Source organism: Pteropus alecto, unplaced genomic scaffold, assembly GCF_000325575.1.
Source record: "Pteropus alecto unplaced genomic scaffold, ASM32557v1 scaffold13, whole genome shotgun sequence".
In the NCBI taxonomy this organism is placed as follows: Eukaryota; Metazoa; Chordata; class Mammalia; order Chiroptera; family Pteropodidae; genus Pteropus; species Pteropus alecto.
Genome location: NW_006434373.1, coordinates 428,093 through 449,584, shown reverse-complemented (window position 1 = coordinate 449,584; position 21,492 = coordinate 428,093). Strand labels below are relative to the sequence as shown.

Sequence of the window (21,492 nt, the reverse complement as noted above, 5' to 3'; positions counted from 1 at the left end):
AAATGGAAATTTATATTCACATAAAAATCTGTACATGACTGTTCATAGCAGCTTTATTCATGATAGCCCCAAACTAGAACAATCCAGATGTCTTTCAGCAAGTGAATGGTTAAACCAACCATGGTCCATCCACACCATAGAATACTACTCTGCAATAAAACTACTGATCCACACGACAACCTGGATGAATCTCCAGAGAATTGTGCAGAGCGAAAAGAGCCAAACTCAAAAGGTTATTTACTGTACAATTCCATTTATAGAACATACTTGGAGTGACAAAATTATAGAAATGGAGAATAGACGAGTAGTTTTCAAGGGTTCAGGAGGGTGTGGGGGTGGGAGGGAGGTGGGTGTGTCTCTAAAAGGGTAAGAGGAGAGATCCTTGTGGGGACGGAATGTTCAGTGTGTTGTCTGTGTTAAGGTCAGTGTCCCAGCTGTGATTCTGTGCTTTAGTTTGGCAAGACATTGCCATTGTCAGAAATTGGGTGAAGGGTACATGTGATCTCTTTGGATCGTTTCTTATAACTGCATGTGAATCTATAGTTATTCCCCTCAAAAAGTTAATTTATATAAGGAGAGAGGTCCCAGAGCTAAATGAGTTTGAGAAACACTGCATACTTGACCCCTATTAGGAAGCCAAGTTCACTCGAAAATCTCTAAATAAGTTCCTTGATAGGAAACATATTTAACTTTGTTTAACCCAATGCTTGCCCTTCCCCAGGATGTAGCTCAGTGTTAACCCAATGGGAGTTGTCTTCCTCAGACCCGGTTTCTCACAGTGAGTCCTGACTGACAATGTTAACACTAGCTGGGAGCTTGTGAGAGACCTTCTCCAGGCTACTAAAACAGAATCTTTATTTTGGCAAGATCTTCGGGTGACCCAGGACACACTGTGGGAAACGCTAGCAGGGGGTGCTCCATTCTACAAAACACCATGGGCACCACTGTCTCATTCGAACCTTGATTGAGAAGGCAGAAAGGGGTTCAAGTGATTGGCCCAAGGTCATCTGTTATTAAGTGGCTGGGTTGGACCCTCCAACCCACTTGGTTGGGCAGAAGGACAATGCCTGCTCAGCCAGCAAGTTCTCATTTATGCCTTCCCAGGCCTATAGAGAAGCCCACCTGTCTTTCTGCACCCACTTACAGGATCTCACTGCCCTCTGAGACACTCCACTTCTCCTACCATGGAATAGATGGGTAGGCTGGGCAGCCCCCCAGCCTCTTCTGGCCATGGCATTCTTTGTTCTGAAACTCTTCATTTCCTTCCCTCATTAAACTATAACCAACCCCTTACTCAATTCTTGGCATCCTTTCCCAAACATTTGCTGAGCTCCTGCTGTGTACTCGAACAGACAGACAAGGCTGTGACCTCATGAAGCTGACACTTCTTTTGGTCCCGGCATCCATAAATGTACTCCAGATGTGTCCCAGGTGTGCTCCAGGTATACCCAGATATGTCCCAGGTGTCTTTAAGTTGTGCTCCAGGTGACTCTCAGGAGTGTCCCAGGTATACCTCAGGTATATCCCAGATATGCCTCAGGTATGTTCCAGGTGTGCCCCTGATGACTCTAAAGCATGCTCCAGCTGTGCTCCAGGTGTGTCCTAGGTGTGTCCCTGGACTCTTTATTCCCCTCTCATTCCTGCCTCTCTGTGTGTGGGGCCTCAGCACTGGGTATAGCTCGGGGGTCTCCTGCTTCCCTGTCTAATGTCACCTGAACGCTTCTCTTGGCATTTTGACTTTTTGGGCACAGCCCAGGTAAGAGAGGGAACTGATGTGGAGCTGACCCTCAGCAAGCGCCAGGGTCTCCTTCAGTCCTCAGAGCCAGCGGCGTGCCTTGGGAGCACAGCTGCTCTCAGTGTCAGGTCAGGACAAATGTTAGTCCTCACATACTGATCGGTTCCCTGGGCCAGTGGTCTCACCAGGGGACACCCCAGGAAGCTGTTCACTATGGTTTCTCTCTCTCTAAACTTCTATTATCAGCAGGTTTTCTTCTCTTGCTGTTTTTCCCTAAGAAGACAATGAAATACACTAGGAAAAAAAACCCAGCCATCTTTATAAATTGATGTTTCTCCTGGTGCTCCCTTCGCCCTTCAGTTCAGTCTTGAGTCCCCTCGAGAAAGCAAACAAGAGGTCTGCCTGGCTGCTGAGACCAGAGGGCTGCACGGGGCAGCTCAGAATGACTCTGAAGCTCTGGGACTTCAGTGAGGTGCACCTAGGGGTCCCGGGGTCGGTCAAGACAGAGGCAGCCTCAGAGGAAGGAGTAGGCCGGCCGGCCATCTAATCCTTCTGGGAGCGGCTTAGGGGATTGTCTTTTTCTGGCACCTGCTCGTTGCCCTGAGTGTGTCCTCCATAACCCCGGGCTGGGATTTAGCCTGAGCTGTCAGCTGGGTTACCTGGGTGCTCCTGGTGTGGCCCCCAGTTATCCTTGTACCGGCCGGGACACCTCCTGTCCCTAGAGCCAAGAACGGGCACAGGCCAAGGGCAGTGGGTCAGGCCCACTCTGGACACGGGCGCTGAAGGTTAGCCTATGGCCTCTGGTGCCTGAGGCGGGAGGTGAGCTCCAGGATGGATTTCGGGTCCTTGGAGACAGTGGTCGCCAACTCTGCCTTCATCGCCGCCCGGGGCAGCTTCGATGGGAGCAGTGCCCCGTCCTCCCGGGACAAGAAGTACCTGGCCAAGCTCAAGCTGCCTCCTCTCTCCAAGTGCGAGAGCCTCCGGGACAGCCTGAACCTGGAGTTCCAGAGTTTGTGCTCGGAGCAGCCCATTGGCAAGCGGCTCTTCCAGCAGTTCCTGAAGGCCGATGAGAGGCACGTGCCGGCCCTGGAGCTCTGGAAGGACATCGAGGATTACGACACGGCTGATGACGACCTCCGGCCGCAGAAGGCCCAGGCCATCCTGGCCGAGTACCTGGACCCTCAGGCCAAACTCTTTTGCAGCTTCCTGGATGAAGGAATGGTGGTGAAGGTCCGGGAGGTGCTTGTGGCGAGTGGGAATGGGCTCTTCCAGCCCCTCCTGCAGGCCACCCTGGCCTACCTGAGCCAGGCCCCGTTCCAAGAATACCTGGACACTCTGTACTTCCAGAGGTTCCTGCAGTGGAAGTGGCTGGAGGCCCAGCCCACAGGGGAGGACTGGTTTCTGGACTTCAGGGTCCTGGGGAAAGGTGGCTTTGGGGAGGTGTCCGCCTGCCAGATGAAGGCAACTGGCAAGATGTATGCATGTAAAAAGCTTAATAAGAAGAGGCTGAAGAAGAGGAAGGGGTACCAGGTGGGCAGCACAGCCGTTCACAGCAGAGGGCATGCTCTTAGCTCTGGTGGATGGGTGGGTCAGTGGGTGAGGAGGGTCCTTAGCTGCCCTGTCCAGCTTCACGCTGTACCCCTTAGCTGGCTGGCTGGCTTGCTCACCTTGCCTTTTGGACACAGAACCTCTCCTGTCACGCGGCCATTGGCTGGTGTCTAGTTCATCTACGTCTCTTTGTCCTGAGTCAGCCCTGTCTGAGCCGGGCAGCCGAGCCGAGTGCCTGGTGCAGGGCGGAGTGGCGGGAGGAGGTGGTGTGTGGGCTCTGTGGCCCTCTCGGCCTATGACTCAGCTTGTCCAACTGCTCTTAACCACGAGCCTCACACTGCACACAAAGGGGGTTTGCTGACATCCCTCCTCAGAGAGCCTTCATATTTGTTGGTGTGGATGATGCTCCACATTTTATTATCCTTCTTGTTTTTTTTTTTTTTTTTAGCAACACCACCAAGTACAGTGGCAGTGTTAGGGGAGACTGTGGGAAATTGTTCTCCAAATCTTTACTCCAACTTTCTGAAACTTACTCACACCCTGGCTTTTGCTATGATGGGCAACACACAGGGAATGGAGCCAGGGCTGGTGCTGGCCCTTTACGTGAGGCCGAGCCTGTCCATGATGCCGGGTGCGGGCTGTTGCCCTAGTGCAGCTGTTTCCCAGGGTCGGGGAGTGAATGGAGGCACAGGCAGGTCACTCTGAGTGGGGTCTGCTCTCTTTAACTGGAGTCAGAACCCATTTAGGCAGGATCAGCGAAAGCTGCTTAGTGTCTTAGGAACTCATCTCCTGGCCTCACGTTCTGTCCTCATGGCTCTTTGTCCCTTTCCTGCTGCACAGTGCAGACTTGGGTTGTGGACAAATGCAGCTTTTTGGGGCATACGGCAGCCACCACAGAGCACCCCTCCCCAGGGGGTTACTTCATGGTGCTCTCCCCCATGGGGCTTTAGGGGGAAGCAGTTATTCCTCACAGCTGGCTGCCTGTAATTTTAACTCAACAATTAGAGTACTACCATCTCTTCTCTCCTGAGTTCAGGACCTTCCTTGGACTTTATGCACAGTAAAGTCAACCTAAAATCTTCCCGTGTGGTGTGGATAGAAAGGGGCCTTCTCCAACATCAAGAATTCCTCCTTCAGAAAGGGAAGCTGCTTTCCTTGTCCAAACACAACTTTTAAAAGCATGCTAAATAGATTTTATGACATTTTAAAATAAAGATAGAAAATGGACAGAGATGCAGTGTGGCTTGGGACCTTGGCTATCCTCTGCTGTCCAGAGAAAAGGGGCTGACATTGCAGCAGGGCAAGCTGGTTAGATGTAGGGAAGGGCTGGCTGGAAAGTCAGCCAAAGGATGTGCTGGAAACTTCACCTGGCATTTTTAAGACTTGTTAGCTGAAGCCGCCCTTGTTGGAGGCTCCGGGAAACCGGAAGTCCTCTGTACGTGATGAATTTGCACGTAAGATTTTATCCCTAAAATGGCGGGAGTGAGGCATGTTTACAAGTTATTTGCAATTACTTTGAGCAAACTACCATAAAAATATATTTGCAACTCTGTTTCTAGTTTACTGTGACATTTTCTGACTTGTGAGACTTGGTCTTTTATGACAATGTCACTTCTCTGCCTAAACCTGGGTACTTTTCAACATCTTGCTTTTCAGGGTGCTATGGTAGAGAAGAAGATTCTAGCAAAAGTACACAGCAGGTTTATAGTCTCTCTGGCCTATGCGTTTGAAACCAAAACTGACCTCTGTCTGGTGATGACCATCATGAATGGAGGCGACTTAAGGTAAACGGGGGTTCTCTCTTCCACGTGGGAGCTGGGACTGGGAGGGCTCGAGTGGTTGAGTTTTGGTCCCTGTGGCCCAGTGGGGCTCCTTCCTACCTGCAGAGCACATGGTGACATTTGATGTGCCCTCGTCGAAATCCTCCGCTCTTTATCTTCTGGTTGCTGATACTTGAAGTGATGTGTCCTCAGTCCCATGTGAAATTAAGGCTCTCTAGACCCTAGGTTTGTGTGGATGGTGGGAAGCAGTGAATGGGATGGGTAGCAGGATCATGTGGTGCTAGTTGGATGGATGAATAAAGGGGCGCTTGGGACCTCATGGGGGCTGAGGCCTTGTATTAAGAGGAATATAAATGAAGACAAACTTCATCAACAGCCCACTCTTGCGGATGATGGAAGAGCTGGAAACGTGATGTGGCCAACATTGGGAACCTTGGCTTTGTCATTCACTGGAGGAGAGAACGGGGGGTTTCAGTTCTGTACAGTGCCTGGATCTGCCAGGGATCTGAGGGCCTGGCCCTGGGCTCCCGGGGGAATCAGACTACTGGCTTCAGAGAGGAAAAGACCCACTTGCTGGCTGGGCAACCTCAGCACTCTTGCCTCAGTGTGCTGGTGTGTAAAATGAGGATAAAGAATATCACTGGTATTCAAATGTTGTTGTGGGGTGTGGGTAAACACAAGCGAGACACTTAGGAGAGTGTCACAGTCACTTACACAAAAGGGGGCGTTGCTATTGGTGTTATTTGCAAGATCCTGTACTTCTATTGTCCCATCTAGTTTCATCTCCAGTGAACTTTGCCAGGTAAGTTGGTTGGCTTCATTTTCCGGATGAAGATTCTAAGGTCTTGACTAAGTAACCCACGTAAGGTTACACAAAAGAGGATCGGAAGGGTCTAGGAAGTGCAAATAACATGACAGAGTAGGAATGATCATGATACTATACTTCATTACATTATACTATACCATACTACACTATACTACACTATATTGTATACTATAATAAATTATACTGCATATAGTAAACTAAAATACTCTATCACACTATAATACACTATACTACATTATACTACATTAAAAACCTATACTATACTATAGTATACTACAGTATACTATACTATGCTATATATACTGTACTATACTATACTATAATATAAATGTAATATGAAAGCCATTTTTGTTATTATTCCAGCTGTCTCATGCTCAGGCTGATTTGAGTGTTTCTCTATTTTTTTTTCTTTTAAGTTTTCTGGTCTGCCTCTATTCTCCCATGTTGCTATTCAGTTTAAGTAATTTATTTCTGTTTATTTGTTAACATGGTAGTGGGAAACATGACAGGAAAGTTATAGGGGAGGCTGGAAGCTGGGAGGGAGGCCCCGCTGTGGGTCCCTTGAGGAGTCTGTGTGTTCGAATTGGGGGAAGTAGCCAACACTCACGTGGCTCTGGGCTAGCTACTTATATTTGAGGTAACTCGGGTGCCTCTGCCTTCTTCACCCTCACGCATTCGATTGGTCAGCTGGTGATGGTGAAATGGCTCTGGGGCCCATCTCCCGGCCTCTGCAGGCGAGCACTGGAGAGGCAAGAGAGACGAGTGCCCTTCACTGCCCCGTTTCTCTCCTCTAATACTTGTGGCGAAGGGTCTATGAGGGGACGGGGTCATGGCATTGCCACAGGCTCTTTGGGCTGGACAGTGAGGCCCCAAAATGGCCACTTTGCTGACACAACATGGTATTTTGAGGCCCTCGCTATTTTCCCAAGATTTTACTTCCATCAAGACTGTGGTCACACTCTCGTGGTTGTGCCAGAAAAGCATAGGCCTCCGCATAGTCTGCCTCCAGGTACCACATCTACAATGTGGATGAGGAGAACCCCGGCTTCCCGGAGCCTCGCGCCATCTTCTACACGGCCCAGATCATCAGTGGCCTGGAGCACCTGCACCAGAGGGGCATCGTCTACCGAGACCTCAAGCCTGAGAACGTGCTTCTGGACAATGACGGTGAGGCGCCTCCCCTCGCCTGGCCTCCCCTCCCACCTTCCCCTCAGCCCTACTTGCCTCTGTGGCTCCATAGGTCACCTATAGGGGGTTGGGCTGATTTTGATAAGTGCTCATCAGAGCCTTATTTATTAATTTTTTAAAAATTAATTTACTTTTTAATTGAAGAAATGATTTAAATTTTTCCCCCATCTACCTCCCTCCTTCCCCCTCTGGTTCATCAGAGCTTTAAGCAGCACGAAGACACATCTTAAGTTTGTTTATTGTCCATTCCGCCATTTTGCGATAGAACAGCATAGTCTCCAGATGAAGATTTTTGGGTGGACTTTGATGAAATGTGGTGCATAATTAGGCACTTAGGTTTATAGGGAGTTAATCCAGGATATCTATTGTGCCCGGAACTATTGGCAAATAGTTGATATTTTATGGCCAAATCCTCACTGTCACTCTTTTCTTTTTGCTTCCTGTGTGAAGTCACTCTCGTTCCCTCTGTACTTTGGATGGGGAGCAGAGGCACTTGGGTGCTGAGGCCTTGGGCTTCTCTGCCCTGGAGTGTACACGTGTGTGCATGTGAGTGAGTGTATGAACATGCATGTGCATGTGTCCCCCTTGTACATGTGTATTGGCGTGTATGCATATGTGTGTGCACACACGGGGAGCAGAGGCACTTGGGTGCTGAGGCCTTGGGCCTCTCTGCCCCAGAGTGTACACGTGTGTGCATGTGAGTGAGTATATGAACATGCATGTGCATGTGTCCGCACTTGTACATGTGTGTCGGCGTGTATGCATATGTGTGTGCATGCATAGGTACATGTGTGTGAGCAGGTGTAGTTATGTGTGCACGTACGCGTACATATGTGCACGTAAGTGTGAGCATTTGTGCGTGCACATGTGTGCATGTGTGCAGAGGCTGGCTCTTGGCTCCCGCGGGCTCCAGCAATACCAGGTGTCTTTGTTTCCTGGAGCCACATGTAATCTCAGCCCATGTTTGTTTTTCAGGCAATGTTAGAATTTCTGACCTTGGACTGGCCGTGGAGCTAAAGGAAGGGCAGACCAAGACCAAGGGCTATGCAGGGACCCCAGGTAAGGGCCTGAGGGCAAGAATTAGGGTAGCCTGTCCTAGGGGGTGGGGCAAGGCTCTGGAGGTCCTAGAGGTCACCGTGGCTGGGAAGATGACAGGAGAGGGCAGAGGTTTTGTAGGGGAGCGGCTCCCTCATCCCTCAGAATGAAAAACCAAGGAGGCTGGCTAGTGTGCTTGCACAGCTACAGCACAAGCTTGCACCCACTGTGGGGACAACCCCTCCCCACCTAAAAATCATTATTTGTTTTGACACACTGCGCCCTCTATGACGAAAGCTTTCGCCTTCAGCGGCTTTCTTGTTTTGTGTCACAGAATCCTCCCAATCCTTGGACTTTGTGCTCTTTCAGGGTTGGTACCTGTCACCATAGTGAGTCTGTCCTCATCTGTGGCTTTACTTAGGCAAAGATCCTATCTTGAATTTTTCTGGATCCTCAGCCAAATCTATGAAGTTCACTCCCAGGTGTGAGTCTATGACTGGAAACACCGCTCATGTATTTCCAGGAGACCCAGATCATTAGGAGAAAGCCCCAGGGGACCTCAAAGCCAGGATTTAAACTAATTTGACCTCAAGATTACTGCTGACCCTGTTTCTGCCGCGTGCGAGGGCCCCACCCGCCACCAGAGGTCCCCGTAGGCTTTTGCTGTGGCTGCCAAGCCTCTGCTTTACTCTGAAGAGAGGGACCGCAGCTTTCCAGGCCCGAGGTTCTCTTGACCCTAGCGTGAGGACATTGCCCCGAGCATTTGGGGTCAAGTGCAGGGAATGACCCTCAAATAGCTGCAGCAAATGCCGAAGTTAAGGTGTAAGAAAGCTGGGGCATCCAGCAAAGCCACAGGGGCTGCCTTCTAGATCCTTCTTCTGGCCCCTGTGCACCCACCCTCCCAACCCTAGGCCCCACCTAGAGGCAGAGCCTCTGAGCCTCTGCAATTGACTATAAACAGGGGACTCACTTTGGATAGTGCTGTGCCAGCCCAGTGGGACATGTAGTGGAAATATAAGGCATGCTCTCTGTCCCCAGTAAGTTTCCAGCCTGGAGGGGAAGATGAGTCAATATGCAGAAGAATTAGTAGCTAGACTGAAGTAGTAGTCATTCATTCATTCATTCATTCATTCACACAACAAATATCTGTTGGCGCTTGCTTTGCCCCAAGAGTTACATAAGACCCCCAGGATACAAAAAGGTGTAACATTTGGGACTGAGTTGAATGAAGCAGACTAGGGGTGCCTGTGGTCTGGCTGCCCTGTTTTAATCCAGAAACTGTGGTCAGTTGGACATGGCTTTCTCACAGAGTCTGAACAGTAATATAAGTCCCTGAAAAGCAGAACTTACAAAGGTGCATTCAGGGCCAGGAGGTTCTATAGAATTTGACTCTCGTAACCTCTTTGGGGAGAATCGATTCTTATGTCACATCAACTTGGTCGGCGTTGCCAAGAACGTCTCCCTCTTGGAAGCTTACCATGAGCATGGGTACATTGAAGGAACTGAAATAAATGGACACAATTAGCTTCATTTACCTCAGAATGTCTAAAGTCATCCAAGCACAGAAGCCACCCCATGCCAGCCCATAACACTTACCCCTGGTGCCAGGGGAGAGAACTATGGCCCCCAGAAACTGGCTTGTTTATCCTTCCCAGGTGCTGGGCTTGCCTCTGCATGGTGGCAGTTAGGAAGTTAGACAGTTGGGAGGCCCAAAGCTTACTGACGTTCAAGATGTGGAGCTCAGAACATGGCCCCAACTCCCCAAATATGGCACGTACCTGGCATGGGAGCAGATGAGACAAAGGTGGGCAACCGACCTGCTCCTGGAAGTTGGATTCCTCCAGACACAGACATCTGACAAGTTCTTACTTGCTTTGCTGAACATGGCATTTTTTTCTTTAAATCAGAGAGAGAAACAAAGCACATGGTTAGGAACATATGAGTCACACAGCACAGTACGTGGGCACACGGACCCAATACTGGGCTGCACAGGTGGACTTCAGGCCCCAAGACGATCTGTCTCTGTGAACTTGGAGAGTCACCTATACTTCCTCAGCCATAAAAAGGTCACAATTACTCCCCACCGAGGTAATATTGGAAGTGAGAAGACAGTGGGAAATGTCTTAAAAATAAGAGGGAAAATGATTTCTCACCTAGAATTTATACTCAGCCGAACTATTAGTTAAATATTGAGGCACAATAAATAAAAGCATATTCAAACACAAAAGTTCTGAAGAACTTACATCCTTAGCATCCTTTTTTTCAGGAAGCTACCTTACCAAAATAAGGGAGTCAACCAAAAAGTGGTGTATCTGGGAGGGAGGACACAGAGAAGCAAAGGGTTTCAGGATGACAGGAAGATTCTAGGCTACTGGCTGTACCCCAGAATCCCGATTAGAGACGGTAAGAAGGTTCCAAGAGACTTTCTCATGAGGATAGAATTGATAAAATATTTAATATATCAGAACATGACAGGGATTAGAGAATTGTCCGAGAATTTAGGGTCACATTGACAATAAGGACATAGATAACCAAACAAATGAAAGAAAAGATAAGATAACCTGGGAAAACCACTAAAAACATGTCAGGAAGGACATATAAATGGGGTTTAGTTTTGGTTCAGTAGGGGAGAGTGGGAGCCGAGTGCTGACCAGCCAGACGATGTATCAGGACGAGGAGGACGGAAAGCGTCTGCGTGGCGGTGGAGGACAGAGGGATAGAACTTCAGCCTCCAGAGCAGGGAGTCAAGCGAGGAGGCCCCCATGGGACTTGCAAAACCTGCAATATAAGTATGTGATTTAGAGGTATGGATATTAATTCTAAAATAACCAGCTCAAACAATTCTGAGATGACGATGAGGTGAAGGAGGAGGGGTCAGGGTACTAGTATTTTTAGAAACAGACCTTGTAGAATTAGCTAATTCTTAATACGCCTGTATAATTTTGGGACAGATGAAAACTGAGTTACAGAAAGACGATTAGGTGGATTAGCAGTGGGTTTAACCACCATACCAAAGGACGATGTAGTGATTGGGGAGGTCAGATGCCTGGGTTTGAATCCTACTTTGTTACCTATTATCAATGTTACTGTGAGCAACATAGTTCTCTTATGATAAGGAAAAGTAATGGCACTTACTTCCTACTTAAAGGAGATCACTTCGCACCTTCACCTGGCACACAGTAAGCGTGGAATACGGGTCAGCTAGAATAAGTGCTACTTATGGGTGCCAATACACCGACTCACATCAGTCAAAAACAAGGCCTCCTTGAGTGCTAATAGCCTGGCCTTAGTGGGCACCCCTCAGCTTCAGCCTGAAGTGTGGCCCCTGAGACAGTACCCTCCCTCTTTGGAATATCTTAGCTTAAATCTGTACTTTTGTGCTCTTTCAGGAAGCATCCCGTAGTGCCTGTCTCTGCAACCCTTATGCCACACACACCTATGACCCCACAGGTCTAGCTTGTGTCTGAGACCACCACTCTGTCTGTCACATACTTATATTGCAGGTTTTGCAAGTGTTAAAGGGGAGATGAGGCTTCATACCATGTGTGGAGAGCCTGGTTCTCAATTCTAGCTTGTGTCTGAGACCACCACTCTGTCTGTCATGGGGTATTAAAAGGGAGATGAGGCTTCACACCATGTGTGGAGAGCATGGTTCTCAACCAGGGCTCAACTGGCAATTCTGGAGACATTTTTGGTCGCCACGACTGAGGGATACTAACTAGTGGGTGGAGGCCAGGGATGCTGCTCAGCACCCTAGAGTGCACAGGGCAGTCCCATCACAGAGAATTTTCTGCCTCAAATATCATAGCGTGAGAACCCTGTACTACGTGCACGTGGGAGCATCAGTTCTGCCACTACCAGGATAGGGTAATGCTCACTGCCATGCAACTGTGTCTCTGAGTGTGCCCTGTGCTCTTGCCCGGCAGGTTTCATGGCCCCTGAGCTCCTGCGGGGCGAGGAGTATGATTTTTCCGTGGATTACTTTGCCCTGGGGGTCACGCTGTATGAGATGATTGCGGCCAGAGGACCCTTCCGAGCCCGGGGAGAGAAGGTAGGAGGTGGCTCAGCCAGTGTTCCTGCAGCTGTTCTGGGGTTGACCCTCCTTGTTGGGGGAGATGCTCAAATCTTAAGCACTAGGCTTCTTGTGGTAGGTCCTTTCTGAGCAGAGGAGAGGGAACGTAGACTTCATTTCATGTAGCTCCCGGCACTAAGGAGCATTTCAGGTGCCTTCATCTTTCCAAACCCACTGCCATGATCAGCGCTCAGTACCACCTGCCCTACCCCACCTAGCCGCCTGGTCCCTTTGATGGCCTTCGTGCTCTTCACTGCAGGTGAATGCTAAGAACATTCTCCCATGATGCTAAGAACCTGCAGGCCTTGAACCAGGCACAGCACAGCAGCTTTTCTGAATGTTTTGGAGAAAAGTAGACATCGCATGCTGTGCCATGACCCCTGGCCTCCCACGCTCCTCGTTTCTCTCCTTTGTGGTCTGCCCCAGGCATCTCTGTGAACTGGGAATGAGGAGGCTGGATGGGAAAGGAGGCACCTCCGGGGGCCCGGTGTGAATGGCAGTCTTTAGACGTGGCCCCTCTCTTGCCCATTCCCACTGCCCCTTGGCCTGTATGCAGGTCACGTCCACCACTTTCTTTTGCCTGGACCTCCCAGTGTGTCCCCTCCCCCAAGCTCCCCTGCCATACCAGGTCCCCACTCCTATCCCTTAAGACAATTGTGAAACAAATTATGTCCCCAATATTCCAAGGGCAGAGAATCCCCACATGACTAAAACAATGAGTCACTCTGTGTCTCTGCAACTCCACCTTGAACCCTAGTAACCAATTCTTTCTCCTGACTTTCAACAGCTCAGAAGAACAAAGTAAAACAAAATGGTATGAGATCCACATGCAGGTAGAGACAGCCATAGGCCATGCTAGAAGCTCCCAACTCTCACCTCAGTTTTCGCTGATCTCACAGCCCCAACCACAACCCCTGTTCTCTGTGTGTAAGTGAGCATGGTGAGCTATGAGATGCGCATAGTGACCCAGCAGAGGTCCATTTGTACCATAGAATCCCACCTTGGTAGCAACAAGAAAGAGGGAACCTAAGTATACTTATAACATGAATGGGTCTCAAACCTGTTACATGGAATGAAAGAAGCCAGACACGGAAAAGTAGCTGAATGATTTCATTTCTAGGAAATTTTAGAAAAGCCATATCTAATCCATCATGAGAGGAAACGGGTCAGTGTTTTCCTGAGGTAGGGGTGGAGATGGGCTGCAGAGGACACAGGGTACTTTGGGGCAATAGTGGGGGATGTTCCACGGAGACTGATCGAAACCCTTCACTGGGGTCACTGAAGATAGAGCTTTGTGGTATGTAAATTACACTCCATAGAGCTGATTCAAAATAAGGTGTCATAGACACACCCTCAGGTTTCTATCCAGTTAGAAGACCTCTCTGCCAGCTCAGGTCTATAAAGTAGACTTTTTATTTTCTGTTATTCTTATTTTCTCCATTGGGTAAGGAATAATTATGTAATGTGCCAAGGCATCAGCCAGAGTTCCCTAAACTACACTGCACCCCGACTTTGAATGGCATCTTTAGGGTTTCCTCCTTCGACTTGAGATATTGAGCCCTTTAACTGCTACTCTTTGGGGAAGAGGTGTGCACTCAGGTGTTTACTGTCGCCTCCGCTCCGGTATGGGTGAGGGCAGGCTTCTTCCTGTGAGGAGTGCTAGCCGGGGCACCAACAGGGGCTGTCCAATCTCCTGGAGCCTGACATGCCAGCTCTGGCCTCTTTGGTGGGTTCCCAGGAATTTAATGTGATACGTGTCCCACTGCACAGGTGGAGAACAAGGAGCTCAAGCAGAGGATCCTCTCAGAGCCAGTCAAGTACCCGGACAAGTTCAGCCAGGCCAGCAAAGACTTCTGTGAGGCACTGCTGGAGAAGGACCCAGAGAAGCGCCTGGGGTTTAGAGACGGGACTTGTGATGAGCTCCGTGCCAACACCCTCTTTAAAGACATTAACTGGAGACAGCTTGAGGCTGGTACTGTCAGCACGCTTTTGGATCTAGCGGGAGGGCGCGGCGAAGAGGATGGGTCTGTTAGGTGACCCTTGCTTGCCGTTAGCATCTCCTAGGTTTAGCTCGATGTCAGCAGAGTAGGAACGGCCTGGGTGATGCTCTCCCAATAGCTGCCCTTGTACCAAGTAACACCACACTCTCTACTGCTCTGTTCATCCCCGACACACCCCAGGACTGGGTGTTAATTGATTAGATCTCTTGGGAAACCTGCTGGAGGCCGGTCAAATTTGGATAGGATATGTAGTGAATGTGCTGGCTTACCTTTGAACTAAAGACCCAAACCTGTTGTTTTGCTTTTCTACACCCTATTCTTTCAAGGAGCTCGTGATTGCTCAAGCTGTCTCCTTGGGAGAAATTCATTCATTCAACCAGTATTTGTTATCAAGTGTCATATGCAAGATCCATGTGTGTACATGTGTGTGCTTGTGTGCATGTGTGTGCTTGTGTGCATGTGTGTGCTTGTGTGCATGTGTGTGTTTGTGCACGTATGTCTGAGAGAGAGAAGTGTAGAGCATAGCCAACCCCGCCCCCCACCGCCGAGAACCCACAGACAGGATATGTAAACATGTGACTAGATGGCAAGGGCCCCAAGGTGACAGAGCTGTATGTAGTAGATGGCCCAATAAGAAAAGTTATTTTTTCAAGGAAGGGTCAGAACAGAGGCAGCTCCCAGTTGATCTAAAGGTGGGCTCTGCTAGGGAGTGTTGTCAAGACTGGTCCAGAATGGGGTGAGGTCAGGCAGCTCTGAGAGATCAGAACCAGGAGGCACTAGAGCTAGGATGTTAGTCCTGAGGATGCTGCAATGGTGTGGCAGCCCAGGGTCCAAGTGCTGAGAGGGGAGACAAAGCGAGAGGCGAGAAGAAGGAAGGGTTAATCTCGGTGGGGGTCCTGGGTGACTGAAGTTCTGGATCTGGTGACTGGATAATCACAGGTTAGGAAGAAAAGCTTGCTTTGGAAAGAAGATGCGGGGCTCAGCTCTGGGCGTGTTGGGTTCTAGGTGTCCCATCTGCAGACAGCAACGTGCGGGGAGACTGGCACTAGAGCGTGGGTGTGGGGTCCGCAGAGAGGGTGTGTGCGGCAGCACGAGGGGAGGAGATGGTGAGGGGAGAGAACACGCTGTCCTTCGTGACAAGGCTCTGTGGGGGATGCCCAGGACCCTCTCGGATGTGCTGTTTGTTAGCGGTCGGGATACTCTGGGAAGGGCAGCAGTGAGACTGAGGCAGAGCAGATTCTCGGCAGATGCCTGTCTCATGCTCTGTGTGTTCTGTCTTCTGACAGGAATGCTGATACCCCCATTCATCCCAGACTCCAAAACTGTCTATGCAAAGAACATCCAGGACGTAGGGGCCTTTTCCACAGTCAGAGGTGTGGTCTTCGACAAAGCGGATACAGAATTCTTCCAGGAATTTGCCACTGGCAACTGCTCCATTCCCTGGCAGGAGGAGATGATTGAGACAGGCGTCTTTGGGGACCTGAACGTATGGCGTGCCGATGGGCAGATGCCCGATGACATGAAGGGAGTCACTGTGAAGGAGGCTGCTCCCTCGTCCAAGTCAGGAATGTGTCTGGTTTCCTAGAGGCGGAGGAAAAGGAACCTTCCTCCTCTGCCCGCAGGGACAAACACGCCTTTGTGAGTCAGCCAAGCCCACCGTGGTGACGGGCAGCTCTCTGGGCCAGGCCACCAGTGTGGCTGTGACTCTCACAGCACCGTCAGGAGAAAGGAAGCTCAGAGCAGCCAGACTTTCCAGCCCTGGGGTCAGGAGCCCCAGCTTGTACATAGTCCACTTCTTTTGCCCCACTTCACTCAAAAGAGATACCACAGTGGTTCCCGGACAGAATATACCAACAAAGTATAACTCTCCAGGCTCTTGTGTGGACATGCAAGCTAGTAGTGGTGTTCCGTAGCCAGGGTGAATGGCTGCTTAGATGAGAGGATGCTCAATTTGGGTTTCCTGACATCTTAACTGCAACTTCCCAGAGCCCTGTCCTCACGGGCAGCCTTCTCTTGGTTGGTCCAGGGGTTGGCAAACCACGGCTCTCGGGCTCCTGGGTACGACCAGAGGGGCCTGGACTGTTAGCCCCAGCCTGGTCCTCCTTCATGCCCAGCTCCTGGCCACCTGCTGCCTGGCCACTCCAGGGCCCAAGGCATGGAGTCATCCATCTGCTCCCCCTGCCAAGTGGATCTTGACAGCTTTGGAGGGTTGCTGGCCAAACTGGGACCCAACTACCTCCTAGTTTGTCTAGAGCCTCTGTAGGAAAGATGACTTGTCATCTGAGCCGTTGCGTGTGGTATAGGTGACTGTTAGGTAGAGACTCTCTAGTTTTGTGGAGACATTTCAAGTGTGTTCTTTAGAGTTACCTTATGAACATGAAGACTTTACCTTGAACTGGTGAAATAAACCCTACCAGGACGATCCTTCTTTCCTGACTGCATGCGTGGTACTACATGTAGAGTCATAGAATGCTCTGGAAAGGCCTTGGAGAGGCATCCAGTGCTTTTTGCTTTGTGATCTGAAACCATTACCTGTACATCTCCCTGGGCAAGCCCATGATGAGAGACCTGGGTGCTGAGGAATGCTGAGATGTAGGCAGGACAAATCTCTGTGCCCTCCTTCCCTAAGTCTTGTTTTCTAGAATGGTGCACATTGGTTAGGTAACAGCTATAAATTTCATTTCACTATATTCTCATGCAAGGAAGACCCATTTCTGATTTTTCCAAAGCTATTTATTCTGCTCTAGGTCCCCATGGCCCTAAAGAGTGATTTAAGCAGCCTTAGCTGTGTGGCTGGAGGCCTGGCCCTGAACCCCTCTTTCTATCATCGTAATGTCTGTCCAGGTCCCAAGGTGCCTGAAGGGAGAGGCCCTTCTTGTAGCACTAGATTTATCACAAGCATTTATCTTGTGGTTGGACGGCCATCTGGTTACATCTGGACTTCAGATAAACAACAAATAATTTTTTTAGTGTATGTCTCGAATATTGGATAGGACATACACTAAAAAAATGTTTCATTGTTTTTCGGCTAAATCTGGCACGCCAGTGACTTAACCTATGAACAAGAAGTTATTCCATTGAACTTGTGGACCTGTTGGGATATAATCACAAAAGCTACATATTTGTGACTTCAGTTGTCTCTCGGAGTCTGTTCAGGCTCTGTCTTTTCCCACCCCTGATAAAACTCAAGTCAGCCCATGTATTCACACATAGGCAGTAAAAAGGTCTGTCGTCATTTTATTTTAAAAAACTTTTTAAACATAAAATTTCACATAGGGAAAACAAATCGTAGATGCTCAGTCCATAACCACCCTGTGATACCCAGGGATGCCCCTGCTGGCACAAGAACCAGGATGCTGCTGGCATTGCATCAGCCCATGCCCCTACCCTGCTGTTCTCCTACCCAGAAGTGACCATGTGTCCGTCTGCTGCCACTTTAAGTAACAGCGGTCTCAAGGCACTAACTTCAATTCCCCATCTGTCCATGTGATGGTCGAGACTCCAGTTACTTCAAACCTCTTTCCCAACTGGGCTGGAGGGATGTTCCTACCCTCCCTGCTGAGCTCTCCTGTCCCCTGCGCAACTACCCGCCCCCCCACCACCCTGCCTTCCCAGTTAACCTCAGCTTCTGGCTCCTGGAGGTGAGGCTGGGGAGGGAGGAAGGTGGACAGGGCAGTTCTGAGCTTCCTGAGAGTTGCTTACGACCACTGTTCATTGTGGGACTTCTTCATGGGCCTTCAGGGACCTCTGGTGTGGGTCTCTCTCAGGTACAGTCCCCCTGACTGGGCACACTGCTGTCTGGTAGTGTATGGCAGTCCTCATTCTAGCTCTCTCTTCCTGCTCACCTGGGTCCAGGAGGAGACCTCCTGTCCTGCTCAGACTACCAGGCTGCCTGCTGCCCCCAGTGCAACAAATTTCTATGCCCACATCTATGCCACGTGCTCAATAAACACCTGCCTAACTGAAGGAGCAGGTATTTCCTCTAAGGCCATGAATCACCTGGCATGTGTTGTAAATTAGGTTAAATTGCTTTTCTGTTCTTCCCTACTCACCTGATTACCCATGTGCCACTGTGTCAGAGGATGGTCGCTAAAATAAATAACTCTAATAAGAACCAGAGACTCTAACGTAATACCCCAAATGTCCAGGATACAATGGACAGTCACTCATCAAACCAAGAACCAGGAAAACCCTAACTGAAATGAAAAAGCACAATCGGTAGTGACAATGTCAGAATGACACAGATGCTGTGATCCTCTGACAAGGGTGTTAAAGTAGCCAACATAAAAGGGCTTTGACAAGAAATTAAAAAATGCTTGAAGCAAATAAAAATGGAAAATCTCAGCAGAGAAACAGGACAGTGTGGGTGTGGCGAGGTCGAATGGGAGTGGCTGTTCCATGGCTGCTGGGGTGGCATGGACAGGACATTTAGGTTTGAGCTCTCCCCCAAACTCTGCACTGTCCCCTCCTGGGTTGGCCCTCAGGGAGCCCATGTGGACGCCAGCCTTGTGCTCCCAAGGGCCCAATCAGGGGCCTGGAGAGACTGCCTATGGGACATTCAGGACCCCGTCTTGCCATATGAACACAGGTTACATGGCCAGAACTTCTCATTTATACCTCTTCTGAGTTATTTATTCCATTCTCATAGCCAGCTGTTCTTTCTTGTCTACAGTCTTTATAGATTTGCAAAATATATAATCACCTAACATGAGCCTAGCTGGAATGAGCCTTAGGCTCCTTTTATTTCGTAACAGGGCCCTCCTTCCCCTCCTGTGAGTGTTCAGACTCACAATGGGCCTCAGTTGAAAATAAAACATACAGATTACAGGACTTATGCTAGCTAATAGAAGAATGGTTTTGAAAGAAAAACCTCAATTTGAAAATATGACATTAAAAAATGAATAAGAAAGGCTTTCAGGTGCTACCTAGACAATTTAAAATGAAGATAAGATGGCTTGGTTTGAAAATCAAACCTCAGTTCCCCAGTTACAGTAGAAAAAGGTTCTTCCAAGTTTAACCTTCTTGCTTCCAAGGTAAATGGGCTGAGGGACAAAGGTTATCCAGGGCCAATGCATTATGTGGGATTTAATGGAAACAGGTGTGCAGAGCACTTGCAACCTGGCATTTGAGCCGCCTAAGACTGAGTGGGTCTCATTTCCTGTCCCTTTGGTTCCAGGAAAGCTTGAGGGTGCTACCTTTCCCTGGCATGTCGATATTTAGTATGTGCCGTGAGCAAGAGGACAAGCCTGCAAGGGGTATGGTTTTCTCCTTTTAACAGGGCAACCACCAGGCTGCTGAGACTTGCACTTTGCAGGTTGTTTGGCTAAAACAAGAAACATTGGACAAGCCTGTGGTTGCAAATCCAAGGCCTGGGAGGCCTTGCTCCAGGGAATCATGGGAAGTATGGGAGCAAAAGAACCTTGAAACGTGAGATGTCATGGACAATCGAACCTTCTTGCTCGGGCTTATTAGAGCGATCTGGGAGATCATGGTTACAAAGCCTTCTAGCAAAGCCCCGGGTGTTTCTATTTTAAAAATTCATGTCTCTGAGAACATCTCCTGTCTCGTCCCTGCTCCCTCACCCACCTCACCCATGTGTACGGGCAGACAGGGGCCACCTGCCGTTTCCCTGGCTCCTGTGTGCATTATTCATCCCCTGAGCATCATCTCAGGGTTATTTGGTTACAGGAAGGAGTCTTGTTTTGCTGCCTGCCTGCCACTAACCCTTGAGAGCCGGGAGCCAGGCTGTGAACGCACAGGTTCCTGCAATGATTTGCAGGGACTGAATGGCCCGTGGTTTCGGAACAAACCGGAGAAACCAAACTATGCCTGTGGCTGATGAAGGTTGCTTTATGGTTCTTTTAATCTCTCTCTTTGTAGAGCTGGTAGAACTCATGTCCTTGTTGTGAGAGCCTGTTGACCCCATCTGCTCAAATATACTGGTTTCCATGTCAGTCACTCTGAAGTGGTAGGTCCTCCAACAAGTTCTCCCTCTAGTGGGGCAGAGACAGTGAGGGCATAGGTAGGAGAGGGACAATGTGCCCCGACCAGGCAGGGAGCAGGTACTAAGTGGTTTTGGGAATCAAGTGTATTCACTCTCCCTTCAACATATTTTTATGGTGTGCCTGCCATGAGATAGACATGGTTCTAAGCAGGAGGCAAAAGGGCAGACATCCCTGCCCTTGATGAATTTATTTTCGTAATAGAACTGAACATGTGCTGTGGCCATCCCTGCACACCAATCTCTCAGACCTACTTGTATCGGAAAGAGGCAAGGCTTTTGGTTCTTATAGTCCCTGGGAAGGCCCTTCTCCGGCCCTGTCAGCTGCCCTGGCCAGTTTCTGCCTCTGCGATGGCCCGGGGCAACCAGGGAGGGTTCCCTCCCCACTGGCACAGGATCAAGGACTGCAAACATCTCCTCTTTGGGCAGCCTGATCTTGTACTTTTAAATCACCCTGATCATAATTTAAGACACTAAATTCTAAATTCTCTTTTACCTCCCTTTCCCCATTCAAGCCAGAGCCTGTGAGATTCATGGCTTCAGGCGGAGGCCTGTGGCATGGTGGATAGGCAAAATCCGTGCAAGCCTTTCCATCTCTGCTTTCTCTAAAGCCTAAACCTGAATAACTGAGGAGTAGTGACAGAAGGTAAAGGGGAGAGGTTGGCTTGTACCCAGAGCAGTCAGTCTATGCCCTGCTTCCCAGAGTAGCCTTTGGTGCGGCAAAACCAAGTGGTGGCCCCACCGTCACCAGGACCCCAACCTCTCACCAGGCAAGGAAGAGACAGAGGTTCGCTGGCTACAAAAGTTCAGTGGTGGACAGCGGGGCAATGGGTGAGGACTGATGGCCAGATGTACCTCCTGCCACACCTTCTTCCCTATCTGTCACTGAATGACACAGCACTGTCTAGACTGGAACTCAGGACCAACCAAGTGTGTATGAATATGTGTGCGTGTGTGCCCATGTGCCTGTGAATGCTGACGTGCTTCTGGGGGGCGCACAAAGACAATGGACTGACCGGGGACCCATAGAGGAGACCCGGGGACTCCTCCATGCTGGCTCCAGGGAGAGTTGAGTGTCATGCTGGCCCTCACGCTGGGAGAAGTCCACCACCAGGCATGAACAGGACACAGGGAGACGGAAGGGAGGCACCACCACGGCCCAGAATCATGGGACTTGCTGGTAATTTTCTGCCCCTTTGACTTAGCTTTCCTCTGGAGCCTCTGGAACTCTGCCCCTCCCCACCGCCCCAGCAGCTCCTTTCTCTACACCTGACATAAACACAGCTTCTTTCTGAAACCACTTGTC

At 49.6% G+C, this 21,492-nt stretch overlaps 1 protein-coding gene across 1 annotated transcript; it reads left to right on the top strand.

Moving 5' to 3' along the window:
* The first annotated feature begins 2,467 nt into the window (after positions 1-2,467).
* On the top strand, positions 2,468-15,770 carry GRK1 (G protein-coupled receptor kinase 1). Its single transcript, XM_006909342.1, has 7 exons — positions 2,468-3,265; positions 4,940-5,067; positions 6,900-7,057; positions 8,054-8,137; positions 12,040-12,164; positions 13,956-14,157; positions 15,472-15,770. The coding sequence occupies exons 1-7, from the start codon at positions 2,567-2,569 to the stop codon at positions 15,768-15,770; spliced, it is 1,695 nt and encodes a 564-aa protein (XP_006909404.1). The 5' UTR covers positions 2,468-2,566.
* Positions 15,771-21,492: the final 5,722 nt, after the last annotated feature.

Bases quoted from the DNA above. Each gene is read 5' to 3' on its own strand.
- GRK1 (XM_006909342.1), top strand. From the start codon at position 2,567: ATGGATTTCGGGTCCTTGGAGACAGTGGTCGCCAACTCTGCCTTCATC. The intron at 5,068-6,899 runs GTAAACGGGGGT...GTCTGCCTCCAG, and splicing joins ATGAATGGAGGCGACTTAAG to GTACCACATCTACAATGTGG. The intron at 8,138-12,039 runs GTAAGGGCCTGA...CTTGCCCGGCAG, and splicing joins GGGCTATGCAGGGACCCCAG to GTTTCATGGCCCCTGAGCTC.